The sequence below is a fragment of the Portunus trituberculatus genome, chromosome 35, assembly GCF_017591435.1.
Source record: "Portunus trituberculatus isolate SZX2019 chromosome 35, ASM1759143v1, whole genome shotgun sequence".
In the NCBI taxonomy this organism is placed as follows: Eukaryota; Metazoa; Arthropoda; class Malacostraca; order Decapoda; family Portunidae; genus Portunus; species Portunus trituberculatus.
Window position 1 is genome coordinate 13,137,191 of NC_059289.1, and position 19,211 is coordinate 13,156,401.

Below are 19,211 nucleotides of genomic sequence, written 5' to 3' on the forward strand. Positions count from 1 at the left end.
AAAAAAGGCATTTGAAAACAGTACAGTAGCATGGTAGTATTATTTTATCTTTAAGATAGGTAATTTATCTAATTTTGTTGTTGATAAGACCTAGCTCAGGGAGGTTTGTTGCTGGAAAACTTTGTAAACTGAGGGATGGGTGCACCCTGCTTCCGCTACTGTACCTGATGTGTCTGGAAGCACTGTTATGGGGATATACATATATATATATATATACATATATATATTAAATTTAGCACTGTAGAATATCATAAATACATTGGCACTTTTAAAATCCTTCATAAAATTATGTATAATATATATAGTATTAGGTAGAAATTGTTGTTAATTTAATATTTACCTCTAAATAACACCCTGTAGTAAATATAATAATTATCCTTTGCAAGTTATCTAATTATAAAAGTGTCCATGTTATTAAGTAGACCCCTTTAATTCCAAATGAAATGATATGAATGTCTAGCCAATGCCATAAAAATAATATATATACTCTAGCTGGTGTACTTTGGCTTTGCTCATACTTAGTAACTGGTGCTCTACCTGGCTCTCTCTCTTTGTCTCTCTTTTCTCCCTGTATGGTAGAGTAACATAGCTCCACTCTTGTGGCGTGACTATTCCCTTTGTCTTGTGTGCCATTCTTTTCCTTTGTGACGACTCAAGCCCACAGCCAGTGTACTGCAGCTGGTGTACTAAAGCCGGAGTACTTTGGATGGCGCCTATACTCTCATGCACCTGTAATTTTTTTTTTTTTTTTTTTTTTTTATAAAAATGTAATTCAAGTTTTCAGTTGATATGAACATGATCACATTCAGCTTAGTGAATACTGCTTAAATACTTTAGTCTACTTAAGACTAAACTATTTTCACAAGCCATTTTCATACTGTAGCAGAAAGACAATGAAATGAAGGACAGAATTTGTCTGAAAATTCTATAAAGCCAAATTCTAATCATATAATATATATATATATATATATATATATATATATATATATATATATATATATATATATATATATATATATATATATATATATATATATATATATATATATATATATATATATATATATATATATATATATATATATATATATATATATATATATATATATATATATATATATATATATATATATATATATATATATATATATATATATATATATATATATATATATATATATATATATATATATATACTATATATAATTGTATATATATATATATATATATATATATATATATATATATATATGATATACTGCCTAGGTATTACTGCAATGACAAATCATGATAAAGGTGTTTTGAGTTGGTGCAGCCATCCACAGCTTGAACTTTGGTTGCCTGTAACTGATGGTGTCTTTGACTGTCCCTCCCCTTGTACATCCCCCCACCTCTGCCGTGCTGCTGGCTCTCTTGTCTGCTGGGTTCGGGTACCTCCTCTCTCCACTCCCGGGCTTGGCTTGTCTGGCGTGGCTCGGTGTGGCACCCTCTCGTGTTTCCCCATTAGGCTCTCTGCGGCCCTCCCCACACACCACCTCAGAGCCTCGCCTCTATCGCAAGACCTTTCTACTGCGCAAACGAGGGTCTAAACCTAACTTGCAGGCAAGCAGTGTGCCTGCCATTCCGGGTAAGTATGTGTGTAAGGCTTTGCTGTGTATGTAATATAGGAATTAATATAGTATTTCTTGTGTAATAAAAGTATTGCTTTTATTATATCTTACTAGATGCCAGAGCTGCTGATTTTTTTTTATCTTAAGTTTTCAGTTTCACTGTACAAATGTGTTCAGTGTATTTTTAATTATATTAACTCTTCTGCAATCCTGTATAATTGAAAGTCTTTACCAAAACTAATGTGCTGTATGTATTGTGACGGAAAATGATACATAATATTGTGTGTGTGTGTGTGTGTGTGTGTGTGTGTGTGTGTGTGTGTGTGTGTGTTTACAGAGGAAGGGGAGGTCACACTTCTCTATTAAAGTGTTCAGATAGGATTGCTTGTGTGTATTTGATGTGATGATTTTAGTTAAGAGGATAGTGATATATATTATTTATATAGATTTTTACTGCTACAGGCAGGATTTAGATAGTTTGTTTCTTTTTTAAATTTTTGTGACAGTGGAATGAATGTCATTTCCTCAGCTTTAGGAAAACTGCATCAATATAAGAAATGTCTAGTTTATTTATCATTCTATACAGCTTACCACCTCATTATATATATATATATATATATATATATATATATATATATATATATATATATATATATATATATATATATATATATATAATTTGCACACTCTCACACATTAACTGTTAGATTAACAGTCAATTTTGTTTTCAGTGATCTTGAAAAAAGATTTTGTAATAAAAAATGTTACCTTTTGTTTCATCCATATATTACTCTGCATTTCAGAGCACTTTCCGTCAAGCACCATTGCAGCATAGGACATTTGATGCTTTACTAGTTATCACTAAAACTATTATTTATCAAGATACCAGAACGTCTTGATTGGATGATCTAAACATTTCAAGATTTTTTTTTTTTTTTCTTTTATAAGTACTTTCCTTATAGATTTTGCTATGTTGAGTATTTTTATCTACTTATTTCTTGCATTGTTAATATAGTTGTTGATATATTTATTACTGCTATCATCATTATTATTTTGTTATTATCAGTTATTGATATTATTATTATTATTATTATTATTATTATTATTATTATTATTATTATTATTGCTGTTGTTGTTATTGTTGCCATTAATATTATTATTGTACAGGGTATCTTACAAGTTGAGGTACATACTTTAAGATTTGATAGTCAAGTAGTTCTAAGTCAGAAATATTCTATACATTTATGCTGTGTTTTGCTTTATTTCACAAGAAATGAATGTATTAAGTTGTGTGCTGTAGAAGCTGCTCATGTGGATGTATCTCCTCCTCATTTCCTCCTTCTCAGCTTGCTACTTGCTCAAATAGCATATATCATGCAGCATTAAGTGATTATTTGTTGTGTAAAATGTATGCAGTCAAAGCCTTATAGGAAAATGGGTAGCAAATGACAAATGATTTTTTTCTGTATGCTAGTGAGGAAATGTATGTTCAGATAACACAGCTATACAGTGTTGTTAAGTGCTACTTTTTCAATAAACTATTCATGGCCAGTCACCAGTTTTATGATGAGCTGGTGTTCCTGTCAGTCCTGTAAAAGCCCCTATAGATTATACAGCATTCTTTCTAAATGATGTCAAATTGTGCTTTGTCCTGTGAATTTGTCCCTTTATGGAATGTAGTAATTGAGTTTGCATTCTTGTAGTGATTGTCATCCAGATGATTCTGTTTTGAACTGCATTCCCATAATAGAATGAATATTATATCATGAATAGCAAGTACGAATATTTTGTTATTGAATGTGAAAGGAGTCTTCACAGCAAAAAGACAGTTTGCAAGTCAGCTGATTAGCAAGACCTGTCATTTGACAATGAGTTGGCTTTGATGTTTAAAAGTTAGCACTTTACCACTATACTTTATTGATGTGTTATGGTGTTTTACATAGTTATAAATTTCCTTCATTGACACATGCTAAGATTTAATGTCATTTGCTACCAGTTAAATGTAAGGCTTTGACTGCATAAATTGTACCAAAAAATTATTATTTGATGCTGAATGGCACCACTCAAGTATGTATCAAGCTGAGAAAGAGGGCAAGAGGCAGAGGTCCACCAGTCGAGCAGTTCTCGCACCACACAACTTGTACATTCTCACAAAATAGGTAATACAAAATGCAACAGATGTGTCTAATGTATTTTTTACTTAGAATTATTGAACTGTCAAATCCCAAAGTATGTACGAGGTCTGTCTGGAAAGTATCCAACCGTTTATAATTTCAAGAAATGTGTCTAATCTAGGACATTGGTGCCCTACTTTCCTTCAAAGTAGTCTCCTTCGGACTTCACACACTCCTCCCAGCATCCCATTCACATTTCAAAACATTTTGCAAAGTCCTCTTTTGGGATCTTCATCAGCTGACTCATCACATTATTCTTAATTTCTTCTATGAACTGAACTCTCCTTCCTTTTCAAGGTGATCTTAACTTTGGGAAAATCCAAAAATCACAGAGAGATAGATATAGGCTGTAGGGGGCTGAATGAGCTGGGTGGTGGAATGGTTTGCCAAAAATCCCTGCACGACATGTGTGCAGCTGTGGAATAGTGGAGACTGGATCCTTCATCATGATAATGCACCTGCTCATTTTTCACATGTTGCATAAGGATTTTTGGCAAAACATTCCACCACCCAGCTCATGAAGATCCCAAGAGAGGACTTTGCAAAATGTTTGAAATGTGGAAGTGACGCTGGGAGGAGTGTGTGAGGTCCGAAGGAGACTACTTTGAAGGAGAGTAGGGCACCAATGTCCTAGGTTAGACACATTTTTTGAAATTATGAATGGTTGGATACTTTCCGGACAAACTTCGTATATCTTAACTGATGAGATATCCTGTATATTTACTACTACTACTACTACTACTACTACTACTACTACTACTACTACTACTACTACTACTACTACTACTACTACTACTACTACTACTACTACTACTACTACTACTACTACTACCTTTTTTCTATAATTTTCTTTTATGGGTGAAAAGTAAGTGCTAATTCTTAATTTTAAAGATGGTGACTTACAGAATTTTTCATTTTGTTCAATTTGTTTAATTTGTTTTAGGGGGTTGATTAAATGTTGCTTCCAGTTGATCTGAGTAATATACTGATGTGGTAAGCATTTTTGATATCTATTTATCTTTGTCTGAGACCTCACCACCACCACCACCAGACTTCTTCAATAGGATGACCACACCAGAAAAGTCTTGATTTGTGTCCTTGTGCAGTCCTCTAGGATCATCTCACTTATCTCCATTGAATGGTTTTCTTATTATGTGTTGTTTCTTTTTGAGGCAAAGTTCTACTTATGAAGTGTAACAACTTCTGTATATAAGTATATATATATATATGATATGATTTAAGTAATTCCTTCCTGAATGAATTGTATTGGAGATGTTTAAAACAATTTCAAATTTTTCATTTGAATAATTTTTATTAATTTATTTAATTACATTGTACTTTAAGGTCATCACATTTGAAAAATTTGTGGAGCATTATCTAGATCTTGGATCTAAATTCTTTAGTTCATCAATCCTCATCATTTAGTTTCAGACTACAAATGATATCCAAACATTGATTACAAAAATATCTATTATTCACTACTTATTTAATGATAGTACTACTGTTGTAGAAGATCACCTGAATGGTTTCATCACCATCTACAACACCTCTTACATAAAAAAAAAAATGAAAAAAATGCTAAATGTTGCTTGAATCCCAATTGAATCCATCATTTATTGATTGCCAGTTGACAACCAGGTGTTTTTGACCTCCATTTAATTGTCTAGCTACTTATCAACACTTTGGATAGTTCTAATGATCCTTTGCAATTGATATTAGCCCTGTTTTAGGAAATAGTATCCTATTTAAATTTTTTCATATTAAATTTCCTATGTGATGGTCCTGTCCATGCCATCCACATCCCACACCCTAGCTGCACAAAACTCTACTTACTTTCTCATATCTATTTACCTTCCTAATGCAATAGTTAAACATTATTCTCAATCTTTCATTCTCTATACTGGTAAACTCTGGAACTCCATGCCTGTTTCCGTACCTTCTCCAGCCTATGCTTTAAACTCTTTCAAGATAGAGTTTTCAAGACACTTCTCAAAGTAGTTGCTGACTATGGTCTTGGACTGCTCTCTAAACTTTAGGGACTGATACCTTCTCTGAACTCTTTCCCTCATGACCAGGATCTCTCATAAGTAAAAAAAAAAAAAAAAAAATCTCTCTCTCTCTCTCTCTCTCTCTCTCTCTCTCTCTCTCTCTCTCTCTCTCTCTCTCTCTCTCTCTCTCTCTCTCTCTCTCTCTCTCTCTCTCTCTCTCTCTCTCTGCTCATTTGCAAGTATTATTTGTAAACCTAAATATGATGCTATATAGAGCGAGCAGTCTACCATATTTGTGCCTATATTTTTCAAAATACCTCGTATCTACTTTTCCTTTACATTGTCTCACTTATCTGTAAATTTGAGAAAAGAAAAAGCTTGATCAGGTTGAATATTGATTACTCCTATTTCAGGCTGTGTAATTCATGGTCCTCATATCTGGTGTAAGTAATTACAGAGAAAAAGGGAATTGATTTACAGTTTAGATGCAGTTCTTGAGCCCTTCCTGTAAAAAGAAAGTAATAATGTACTTACAATAGAGTAGGAACTAATATGTATAGTACTTGAGCTATTAAATTATACATAAGCATGTATGCTTTAAATAGTTTGGTTATCTATATTCTAGAGCTAGAAAAGTACCATTTCTGAAAAAAAAAGGCATAGTTAGTACTTCACAATTTTGACAGTCTTCAATAGTGTAGACAGTCTTTAGATGTCTCTTGAAAGACAATTGAAATCATGAAAAGAAATGATGCTAACAGAAATGTAAAATAATCTATGTTGATGTCAAGATTTCTTTAACTTTATTGATATACTATTGCAGTGTTTTTATTTCCACTACCATGTTTATCATGACAAAATTAAGTGGATTTTTCTCTCTTTATTTCAATTATTCATACCTCACACTTAGTGTTACATCTCAGAAAGGATGCTAAGACAAGGAAAAATATTACTGAATGTGCATAGTCCACAGGAGTGACTATGTATGTTTGCCATCTCATAGTAAAGATTTCCACGATATGGTCCCCACCAGTAGTCTCTTTCAGCATGCAGAAAATCTGGACATATGCTTTACACTAAATTTCTTTATCTCAAGATGGTTCAGTTCTCCCATGTCACTGCATCATTTTTATAACTATATACGTACTGTTTCTTGTTTGAAATTAGTGAAATAAAGTAGCTTCTTTATATTTTGTTGTTTAGTATAACAACATTTTAATCTGACAGGTGGTGGAAGCATTCTTGAATAACCCAGTGCCAGGGATTTTGGAATTTTCCCTGTCTTTTTTAATGGATCAGGCTTCTTATGCATAAAATCATGTAAAATCTCACATCAATAGTACTTCTTGCCAATAAAGGGATAAACGAAACTGGATACATAAACCCCATAGACTTTTGCCTCAATCTCGTGGTCCTCAGATTGTAAGAGAGCACAAAGATGAGTATTTCACACTCCACTCACAAGTATGGAAGTGTCTGGAATTTTACTCTGGCACTGTTTTTTGTGGTGTCTTGATTATATGGAGGTTGAAGCTATGTAGAAAAAGGAAGCCAATAGTTACATTTTAGGTCAAACAAAATTAATTTTCCCCAGTTTTCAATAACCTAATTACTTTGTTGTTATTTATTATTATTATATTGTTTTTATTTTTCAAGGTAAGTCTGCATATGCATACAACATATTATACCCTGGCACTGGGCAACTTTAGTATATACTGTGTTGTTCAAGATGTTCCCTGTATTGTAAATATATAATAATAATGCAGAAAGTGGAAAACATGCAAGTAATTGCGAGTTTTCTTGATATGGAAATTTAGATGTCATATAATAGTTAAAAAGCAGATTTTCCATTTAGATGATACAGCAGGAATATAAATACTTTATCAAATATCGTTTAAAACGTGGCATATAAGATGAATATTTGATATTTAATGATACTTCAGTTGTTGAACGAGGAAATTCATAAATTTGTAAATAATTTTCATCCCATCTTAGGTAAAACTTATGTACATATATTAAATGTTAGATAACTACCACATATAGAGGTCTGTATATCAGTCAATTTCCCTTTGCACTGTAAATTAGAAGTAGCAACCATTTTAATAAAATATGTAGGCTGTGTGATATAGATACATTTCAGTAATATTTGTGAAGATAAAAATAAGGGCAGACAGTGATTTTGTAGTAAATTTCACTCATAACTTGCCTAACATTTCTAAATTTGCATAGTATATTATGAAGTGACCTTTTAACTACCAATATGTCTTTGAATATGCATAACAGGTGAATGTCACTTTAAAATCTCTTAAGAACTGTTCTTCAACTACTTTTGATGCATCTGGCAGGGGAAGATAGTAGTGTGTCAACACCCACCAGTCAGGGTGATGGAGCCCGCACTCCAGGAGATAACCAGGAAAGTACACGGAGTGGCGTGCGTCCTCGCCTGCAGCGTCAGATGGCTCAGTCCCGCAAAACCTTCCGGTTTCGCAAGAGTAAACATGGGCAATCAGAGGTAATTGTGTTATTATGCAATATTTTCTTCAACAATTCATATAGGTAACCAGGTTACAGTGATTCTGTAATTGTAATATATTTTCTATACTTGTTTTTGTAAATTAGGCTCCAGAACGCCAGCCTCAAGTTGCCCACATTGATGTTGAGCCAACACGGCTGCCCCCCGTCACTGGCAGCCAGATAGTGACTGAAGACCCGGCACTCAGAGAACTCTCAGTGCCACTGATTCCTGAAGACAAATTTAAGACTCAGACTCATGGCTCCACTAAGAAAGAAAAACCAAAGTAAGGGAATTTGTGTGATTTCTTCTATGTTTATTTTATTAAAAAGCTAAATTAAAGATTAATTCTAATTCAATATTTGATAAACATCTGCATGATGAATATAATTATTCAGGATATCAAATTTTGGAGAGCAATAGGAGATATGTAATATGCAATAATTTTTTTTAAAAGATTATCAAATGTATGTATTTGTATATTTAGATTTTAACTCTGTTTTCTGTATAATTTAATTTGTTTGTTTTCTGTATAATTTAATTTGTACTCCAGATAATTCTTTCATTCATTTTTTTTTTTTTTTTTTTTTTTTTTTTTTTTTTTTATATATATAACACGGAATTTAGAATTTGATTTTGTAGTACAAATTAATTTGAGCTATCTTGTGTGAATTCTCCTTTGCACTAGTGCAATACTGTATTGGCAACTTAATTTTTATCTCTTTAATTTCATGAGAATATCTGGTCTCATAATTTTTAAATCAATCTAAAACTAACACAACGTTTGTTACACAAGATCCAGCATGATCCAGCCAGAACCAGAAAGCGTGAGTGAGATCAGCAACATGGAAACCTCAACCATATCAGGCTATAGAGAGAGTTTTGGAGGCTTTGATATGAGTCTTCAAGAGCTTGAACGCTTAGAGATGCAGGCAAGTTCTTTTAAAGAATAATGTTAATAAAGACTTCAGTAGTTTTAAACAAAGTTATGTTGAAGATTTTCTAGCATAGTCTTAGTGTACTGCTGCTCAGCATGATACTTGATGTGCACTTTTCCTTCAGGTTCGAACAGGGAGGTACAGAGAGCCACTGGGAGGACCACCTGCACCCATGTCAAGGAAAGGTTCTGTAGCTGAAACTCTCTTCCATGAAACCATGCAGTCAGGAAAGAAGGTATGTACAAATACATACATGCTGTGCACAGCTGAAATTGAAATTTTATGTGTAGCTACGAGTTATTTTTCAATTGTGACAAAGTACAGTATTTCAGCAATTCTAGAAAATGCTTAACTTGTATAGTATTATGTATGAATTGAATTAATCTTTTATTACAGGTTGATATGATCCAAGATACTTCAGAGAAATCTTCAGCTGTTGTTTCCCATCCATCTTCCACTGTGGTCCCCAGACCAGTGCCTGACAGAGCCATCCATCACACCCAGCAGGAGTATTCTAGGAATGATGTTTTAACTCATCCATCAAGGCATATTGAGTCAACTCCTTATCCAGCTAGTCATGTGACTTATTCTACAGTGTCAGTTGGTGCAGCAGACATACCTTATACACTTCATAGAGCACACGCTACTAACTTTACACATTCTGGCCATGCGCCGTACCCACCCTCACAACACACAGGTCATGCTACACATGCACATCACTCTGTACATTTTTCAGACACCACCCAACAGGTAGCTGAGAGAACCTCTCGAAGTCCACACACGTACCAGACCTCTACCACATCCCAAGTTCCTCACACCAAGAGTTCAAGTGGACCATTACATGGACACACACCTCGTGCTATACCACCTGCTTCTTCCTCTTACCATCACCCAACACGGCAGTCTCAACCCATACATTCAACCTTGTCTAACCAGTCAAAACAGCACACAGTTCAGTCGTTTTACCATGGTCAAACTGCTCCTTCCTCTAAACATGTAATTGAGACATCTAGCCGTCACACATCTCAGCAATCCACACACTCAGCCTATAGATCTCATACTAAGAGCATGGATTATACTAAGCACATTCCCCACACTGCTTATTATACACATGATATTTCTTCAATGCATCCTGCTTCCTTACCAGATCCTACAGCAAAGACCAGTCATGTACGACACCAAAGTCAGACAGCAGTGACTTCCAAACCTACTGTTCATTCCCCTCAGTCAGTATGCTCAGTACATGATGTGCATCACTCTTCTCATAGCTCTTCACTCACCCAACCCTCACATCTGCCCAGCCATCAGTCCAGCCATACAACTACTTCTTGGAAACCTGCCAAGCCTGCTCGTTCCTCCCAGCCATCATCTCAACCAACTGTGTGGAGACATTCATGGACTGAAGGGGAAGACAAAGAACAGCGAGTGTGGGGAAGCAGACATGAGGGAGTTGGTGTGACAGAAGCATCAGGAACATCAACACACTACTATGAGCAGCAGGGAAAATCAAAACAAGGTAAGGAAGGTCATCATGAAGGCAAATCAGGGGAGAGTACAGCAACAGGGGAACTGACTTCCCTTCTGAGACGCTTTGATAGACGCACACCTTCTGAGCAGTCATTACTGATGGTTGAAAGGGATGAAGATACTCTTATTTAGATGCCATATGGAAACTAGCCATCTTTTAGAAGTGGGATACACTATTTGATTAATCTTTAATGTTAAAAAGGATGATAATTTTAAACACAATCTTTTATTATATATTTTCATAAACATTTATAATTTACTTCATATTTCTATGTTGAATATTTTGTTGTTATTCTCAGTTTAATGTGAACACTATATCTTGCATAGAACAATTTAACCATCTTTCAACATTAGACTAATAAGTGTTTTACAATATGTCAATATTATATATATTGCATAATTTAGTTAAATAGCATTCTTATGTAGTGTTCCATTTAGTTTTGCTCATTATTTCTAAAAGTAACGTTCTAGTAATGTATTGATCCAGAAAACTGAAATTTACAAAACAATTACATCAGTGGTAATGTTACAAAGATGTAGAGATCAAAAAGTTTGTCATAGTACATATATCTTATTACTTTTATGTGATAGCTTATTGTATTCTGTTAAGAGCTTGGTTATAGGAACCAATGCAAAATATGTCAAAATATACATGTCATATACATACAGTTGCAGATTATACAAGAGTGTATTTTATCAATGTTTATTATAACAGATGCTTTTGACAAATATAGATTCAGAATATATAAGGGAAATATTATATTTATTAATGTTTGTTAAAAGAAGATACATATTGGCAAAATATATTCATAAAGTATATTTAGAAACCATGCAAAATATATAAGCACTAAGACATATCCTATTTCATTTATGTGCCTTTCATCATGTCATTCCTCAAAAAATATTCATTCATATCTCACGAAGGTAGAACACAATGGCTACAGGTGAGAGGCACAACAGACCGACATGTATGACAAGCAAAGACAGTTCTTCACAAAAAGGTTGTTGCTATTGTCTAGGACCACTTGGATCTGTTGATTACATGGTTCAGTCAGCATATATAGTCAGCATATATAGGAGTATTCTAGGAATGATGTTTTAACTCATCCAATAAGGCATGTTGAGGAAGAAACAAGTTGAGTACCGGTACGTACTGCTATTGAACCTTAATAACTTGGACCGCAATATATCGGATTTCATGATCTTTCATGATGTCGGACTCTGACCGACCCCAGGGACTAAAGTCCTAGTTGAACTGCTCTCTCTCTCTCTCTCTCTCTCTCTCTCTCTCTCTCTCTCTCTCTCTCTCTCTCTCTCTCTCTCTCTCTCTCTCTCTCTCTCTCTCTCTCTCTCTCTCTCTCTCTCTCTCTCTCTCTCTCTCTCTCTCTCTCTCTCTCTCTCTCTCTCTCTCTCTCTCTCTCTCTCTCTCTCTCTCTCTCTCTCTCTCTCTCTCTCTCTCTCTCTCTCTCTCTCTCTCTCTCTCTCTCTCTCTCTCTCTCTCTCTCTCTCTCTCTCTCTCTCTCTCTCTCTCTCCCCCTCTCTCTCTCTCCACCAATTTAGTGGAAATTTTTGAAGTGTAAAAAAACATTTTTTGAGATATTCATGCCAAAAGATTTCCATAATTTTGTCCTTGTTTTGCTATTTGTATTTATTTGGTTTACATAAAATTTTCACATGATTGTTTATTCAGTGGCGACTTTCTGGAGCATAATAGGATGATAATACATCAGATCCCCGTTTATTTAGAAAATATTATTCACTTGTACATGAGGGTTCAGGACCCATCAGCAGCGTCACGGCAATCATGTCAGACATTTGCGTTTTTCAGACTAACCTTTCCTCCTATGAACAGGAATATAGCCATATTGACAAGTACTACAGTCAGGTTTTACTCCTAACTGGAGTTGAGGGGGAAGCCAAAAAACAATACCATCCACCAGAACCAAAAGTGTCAGATTCCAAACACTCCAAGCAGACAGACTAAAGGAGAGAATAGTAACTGCTCCTTGAAAGAGAGATCAGAGAAGGAAGTGTTTCACTGACTCAGTATGGCCAGGGCATCAAAAGCAAGAGGAAGTGTCTGTTACATAAACAGTATTTGTTCTGGGAGACCACAATGGCCACCAATATAGAAGTGAAAGAGTGCCACATCCATGTGCCACTACCAGGAACACACCCACAGGGAAGAGAAATATGAATATATTATTCCCAAAGAACTTGCTTGCAGCGACTCAGTAAGATTGATGTCTCCTTTCCAATAAGAACATAAGAAAAGAGGGAAGCTGCAAGAGGCCACCAGGCCTATACGAAGCAGTCCCTGTGTGTTTAAGCTACCTAATTCCATCTATCATTCCCATCCACAAACTTATCTAACCTTTTAAAGCTGCCTATTGACTCAGCTCTGACTAGACTACATGACCACTGAGACTGTTCCACTCATCAACCACTGTTTGAAAACTAGTTTCTTCCCATTTCTTTCCTAAACCTGAATTTTTCAAGTTTAAACCCATTATTTCTGGTTTTCTCCCCGCTACTGATCCTAAGAACTACATTTATGTCCGCTTTGTTAAAACCCTTACACCACTTAAATACTTCTATCAGATCTCCTCTTAACCTATATCTATCTAAGGAATGCAGATTGAGTTTTTTTCAGTCTCTCTTCATAGGGAATATCCCTCATTCCCTGTATCTTTTTAGTCATCCTCCTTTGCACTGATTCCAACAGAGCTATATCCTTCCTAAAATGTTGGGACTAGAATTGTACCGCATAGTTAAGATGTGGCCTGACCAGCACCAAGTATAATTTCAGTATCACTTCGGGATTCCTGCTTTTAACACTTCTAAAAATTATCCCAATACTCTACTTGCCTTATTCCTGGCCTCAATACATTGCTTTCTTGTACTGAGATTAGAGCCAACTATGACTCCTAAATCATTCTCATACATGGAACTTCCTAGTGCTACATTATCTATCGTGTACCTATTGCTTGGATTATCTCTACCTATGGTCAGTACCTTGCACTTGTTAATATTGAATTGCATTTGCCATCTATCTGTCCATTCTCTTATCCTATCTAAGTCTGCCTGCAAGGCCATGGCATCCGAATTGGATCTATTTAATCTACCTATCTTTGTCGTCGTCTGCAGATTAACTAATGTCACTAATAATTCCACTATCCAAGTCGTTGATATATATTAAAATAATAAGGACACTAAAATTGAGCCCTGTGGCACCCCACTAACTACTTCTCCCCACTTGGAATTAGATTAGAGTAACCTATGCATGGTAGACTTAGCCTTACACAGTTCAGCAGCTGGGATGTTCTTCAGTAATCGGATGTTTAAGCTTCATTTCATATATGATTTGATTTCTTGTGATACCATGAGATAGAATACACTTAATAGCAATAGTCCATCCAAAGAGATGAGATGTTGGGAAGAGAGCTTGGATGTGGAGCAGGGAATACAGTTCCTAACAAGTAACATACCATATCGGGAGTGATTGTAAATGATGATTGTCACTAGAGATGAGAGGCTGTGTAAAGCACAGCAGCAGTGGCAGTGGTGATAGGAGAGATATGCCTGTGCAGATATGGAGGCTGGGAAAGAAGATAGCTAAAGTGATGCTATTACCAAACCGTGTTAGCCTTCAGTCTTGACTGGAATGCAGATTGAGTATCACTGATGATCTGAAAGATGAGTTGGGGAGGACTAAAACACTTCAAGTTAGGATTCATGTTGAAAGAAATGAAAAAAAAACAAGTTTAGCAGCAGTGAGATTGGGATGATAGGCATGCTGGAGGAGGATGAGGGAGGGAGGGATGTGTCATACGCAAGAGGAATAGCCATCATTCTCCATCGTCTAACTTTTCTATTAGGCTGTCTTCTTGGGAAATGGCACGTGAAATACTTTTATTTTCTCTCAGAATTTTGTTGGCCGGTGACTATCCATCCCCCATCCCTTAGAAAAAACAAAACAAAAAAAAAACAAATACAGGAAGTAGGAAAACGACACTACCTGTGATATTAACAATAATTAAATAACATTAGTGCTCACCAGTGGCGTAACTATATATATATATATATATATATATATATATATAGTATACTATATATATATATATATAATATATATATATATATATATATATATATATATTATATATATATATATATATATATATATATATATATATATATATATATATATATATATATATATATATATATATATATATATATATATATATATATATATATATATAATATATAATATATATATATATAATATATAATATATAATATATATATATATAATATATAATATATAATATATATATATATAATATATAATATATAATATATATATATATATAATATATATATATATATATATATAATATATAATATATATATATATATATATATATATATATATATATATAATATATATATATATATATATATATATATATATATATATATAATATAATATATAAATAAATATATATATATATATATATATATATATATATAAATATATAAATAAATATATATATAAATATATAAATAAATATATATATATATATATATATATATATATATATATATATATATATATATATATATATATATATATATATATATATATATATAAACAAGACAAAGGGCATCACTGTGTATTGGTATAGTCCGAAGGGGGTAATGAAGGCGGATATTATTCGGGCCTCGTCCGAGAGGGGAATCTGGTAGTAACCTTTAAGTAAGTCTATAGTGGTTACAAATTTGGCTACTCCTATGCTATCTACAAGGTCCTCTATCAAGAGTAATGGGTAGGAGTCTGGCACCGTCACTTTATTTAATTTCCTGTAGCCGGTGCAAAATCGACTACTACCATCTGGCTTAGATGTTAACATGCAGGGAGAAGCCCAGGGGATATACTAGGTTCTGCAAGGTGATGACAGAGCAGATAGTCTACCTCTTTTTTCATCAAGTCTCTTTTAATGGGTGAAATGCGATAGGCTGGTTGTCATAGGCTTGATGTCATTAGATATTAATGTTATATCATGTTGGATAGTAGTACAAAGTCCTGGAAGGTCACCTGTGATTTCTGAAAAGTCTAGCAATAACTTTTAAGATCAGACTGTTGTGAAGGTGTTAAGGAAAGAAACACCTCATCAAGGTTGGACATGATTTGGCTGTTTGAGGGGCGTCCTTTAGGTGACGAGAAGAGGAATTCGATGTCGGACTCTTCCTCATGGGGCACAGGACCAGACTCCTTCCCTACCAGACATACAGGTACAGTGCGAGACAAGTCGTCCTCTGGTTCTCTGGAGTGGTAAGGTTTCATTAGGTTAATATGAACTAGTTGGGAATCCTTACGACGGTCAGGAGTGTGGACCACATAATTTAATGGACTTAGTTTTTGAGCCACAACATAAGGTCCCATGAACTTACTGTGAAGAGCATTGCCTGGAGTGGGGAGAAAAAGTAAAACCTTGTCTCCTGGTTTGAAACTTCTCATGACAGATTTGGGAAGAGAATTCTGTTGCATTTTAGTTTGAGATTTGAGGAAGTTTGATTTAGCAAAAGATCTGACTTCACTGATTTTATTCTTAAGGTTACTGATGTAGTCAGACACACTGGGGCTTGAAGGAGTATTTTGAGTAAACCATTGATCCTTTAATATTTTGAGAGGCCCCCTGATCTGTCTACCATAGAGTAATTCAAAAGGGAGTAACCTAAAGAATCTTGAGGAGATTCTCTTAAAGCGAAGAGAAGGAAAGAGATACTTTCATCCCAGTCTCCTTGATGCTCCAAGCAATACTTCTTCATCATGGATTTTAATGTTTGGTGAAACCGCTCCAGACAGCCTTGGGATTGGGGTGGTAAGCCGAGGAGGTTACATGGTCGATGTTTAGCTCATTCACTATCTGTTGGAAAAAATTGCTAGTGAAATTGCTACCCTTGTCAGACTGAATTTGTTTTGGAATTCCTACCGAGGTGAAAAATGTATTAGATGTTTTACAATGGTCTTTGATGTGATGTTCTTAAGAGGGAATGCTTCAGGGTACCTGGTAGTGGGATCCATGAGGGTTAACAAATACTGATTCCCTCGTTTGGTTTTGGGTAAGGGCCCTACGCAGTCTAGAATGATCTTTTCGAAGGGCTCCGTCTGAACTGGAATAGGCGTCAGAGGAGCTGGCACAAGGCGTTCGTTAGGCTTACCCACAATTTGACATATGTGACATGTTTTTACATAGTGTGACACATCCTTTTTCATTCCTGGCCAAAAAAATGTTGAAGAGCCTTCTTGTAGGTTTTTGGATGCCTAGATGACCTGACAATCCATCATGAGCTAGTTCTATAATGGCTGGTCTTACAGACAAGGGATGACAACTTGATGTGTTTCTGACCAGGTGTCTAGTTGTTTCAGTTCAGGAGGTCTGTAGGCACGCATCAGGACTCCTTCCTGATAATAAAAACAAGGCAATTTAGACATATCCTTTGTCTCACTGGCAACATGTCTGATCTTAGCCAAAGTGAGATCCTGTTCCTGAGCATTAATCAAATTCTCCTTTGAAATGATGTTATTGTACAAGTTGTCAGTAGAGGCAATCATTGGTGGAGGAGGTGGTGAAAGGGCAGGGGACTTGGACTGAGACCTGGTGACTGCACACACTGGGAAGAAGTGGGGATGTTTCGTCCAGGGTCTTAGTGGGACTTTCTGTTAAGGGAGAATCAAGAACAATTAAGTTTGGAACAGCCAAGTTACCCGCAAGATCATTACCCAGTACAAGATGTACCCCCGGTACTGGCAGTTCACCAGGTTTAATGGCTACCTCAACCTCTCCTGAAATGAAAGGGCACTGTAAGCTAATTTTAGCCAAGGGATAGGAGAGCTGTGATTCGAGACCTGTAAGGATCGCCTTCTCCCCAGTGAAAGCCTGTTTGATGTTAGGGATGACATCTTCCCTTAAGATGGATTGGGCAGTTTACCCTCATTAGTGATTGTACTCATAAGTGTTTACTTAAGTATAATCTAGGTAATTTCCAAGGTTGCCTTTATCATCACTCTGCCAAGTTCTGCACTTAAGTAATTCGCTTATCATTTTTTTTTGTTTTAACATCTATTTAATATGGCTTCCGCTCAGTTTAACGTTGAAGATTTTTGTGCTGTTCTGGAAGAACTTAAAGAAAGGATCAGTGGAAGACCATCGCTAAACATTTTGATGTTCCCATCATGTCTCAGATGACTAAAGAGGTTGTTAAGAATGTAGTTGTTGAACATCTAGTGCAAGAAGGTCAGTTGCTAGGAAATGCCATAGAAGAGTTAACTCCCATGTCAGCCTCTACGAGGACTATAATACACAGTCCCCAGGAAGAACAGGATAAGTCAGAGGGAAATTGAGAAGTTTAGACTAGAATACCGGATGCATGAAAAACAATTGCAACTACAGGCAGAAAAAGAAGCGAGAGAAATGCAACTACAGGAAAAACAAATGCAACTACAGGCAGAAAAAGAAGATTAAGAGAGAATTTCAGTTACAACTTAAAAGGCAGGAGAAAGTTAGAAATTCAGGAGTTAAACCTATGAAATGATGCTAAGTTTAGAGGGGAAGAAATAGATATAAAGAAAAAGTTAGCAAGCTTTAATCCCGCTACACCTGCTCCGCTAGTTCCCCCTTTTGATGAATCTGATGTTGACGGGTCATTTCGCGCTTTTGAGAGCATTGCTAATAGGAATAAATGGCCCAAGGATCAGTGGGTGTCTCTCCTTGTCCCTAAGCTAGTAGGAAAGGCTTATAGAGTATACAACAGCCTTAGTGATGAGGTAGAGTATGAAGAGATCAAAGGTAACATTCTAGACGCTTACTCTATCACTTCTGATGGATACAGACAACAGTTCCGAAAGTATGTAAAACCAGAGTCTCACACCTATGTTGAATTTGCTAGTAAGAAACTAAGACAATTTAAGAAATGGTTAGCCCCCCTAAACATTACCATCTTTTTGGAGTTGCTCAATCTAATGGTCCTGGAAGAATGGAAGAACAAGTTACCCTTTAATATTCTGAGGCATGTGGAAGAACGGGGAGAGAGTGATCTTATGTCTGCCGCTAAAGTGGCTGATGCCTTTGCTTTGTTGATGGGATCCCTGGGTAGTAGAGGTCGTGGTTCACTATCTAATGTTAGGTCCTCCTTTGGGGAAGGTTTTGGGGGCGCGGGTGGTAAGCTGACCAGATTCTCGCCAAATGCATATAATTCCTCCTGGTGTACATACTGTAAGAAACCAGGACACACTATCCAAAAATGTAGACACCCAAATTGCAAGGCCTTTCAACGTCAACTTTCTTTTGTGGCCCCTAAACCTAACACATTTGAGAACAAGAAACCAGTGGCCCTGTCAGCTCTCCTCTAGAACTTTATGACTCGTACATGTATCAAGGTAAAGTGTCCCTGAC

At 35.5% G+C, this 19,211-nt stretch overlaps 1 protein-coding gene across 16 annotated transcripts in view; it reads left to right on the forward strand.

Moving 5' to 3' along the window:
• The window catches only part of LOC123513061 (protein unc-80 homolog), a 154,928-nt gene extending 143,324 nt beyond the window's left edge, over positions 1 to 11,604 (forward strand). For 10 of the 16 annotated variants that reach the window (XM_045269877.1, XM_045269888.1, XM_045269882.1 and 7 more), the window contains 7 exons: positions 1,508 to 1,627; positions 6,186 to 6,215; positions 8,118 to 8,284; positions 8,392 to 8,570; positions 9,081 to 9,216; positions 9,347 to 9,457; positions 9,619 to 11,604. In XM_045269877.1, the coding sequence (XP_045125812.1) occupies positions 1,508 to 1,627; positions 6,186 to 6,215; positions 8,118 to 8,284; positions 8,392 to 8,570; positions 9,081 to 9,216; positions 9,347 to 9,457; positions 9,619 to 10,881 (2,006 nt within the window). In that variant the 3' untranslated portion in view covers positions 10,882 to 11,604. The remainder of the gene's footprint in view (positions 1 to 1,507; positions 1,628 to 6,185; positions 6,216 to 8,117; positions 8,285 to 8,391; positions 8,571 to 9,080; positions 9,217 to 9,346; positions 9,458 to 9,618) is intronic. The other 6 variants (XM_045269887.1, XM_045269891.1, XM_045269892.1 and 3 more) reach the window with 3 other exon arrangements.
• The last annotated feature ends 7,607 nt before the right edge of the window (positions 11,605 to 19,211 follow it).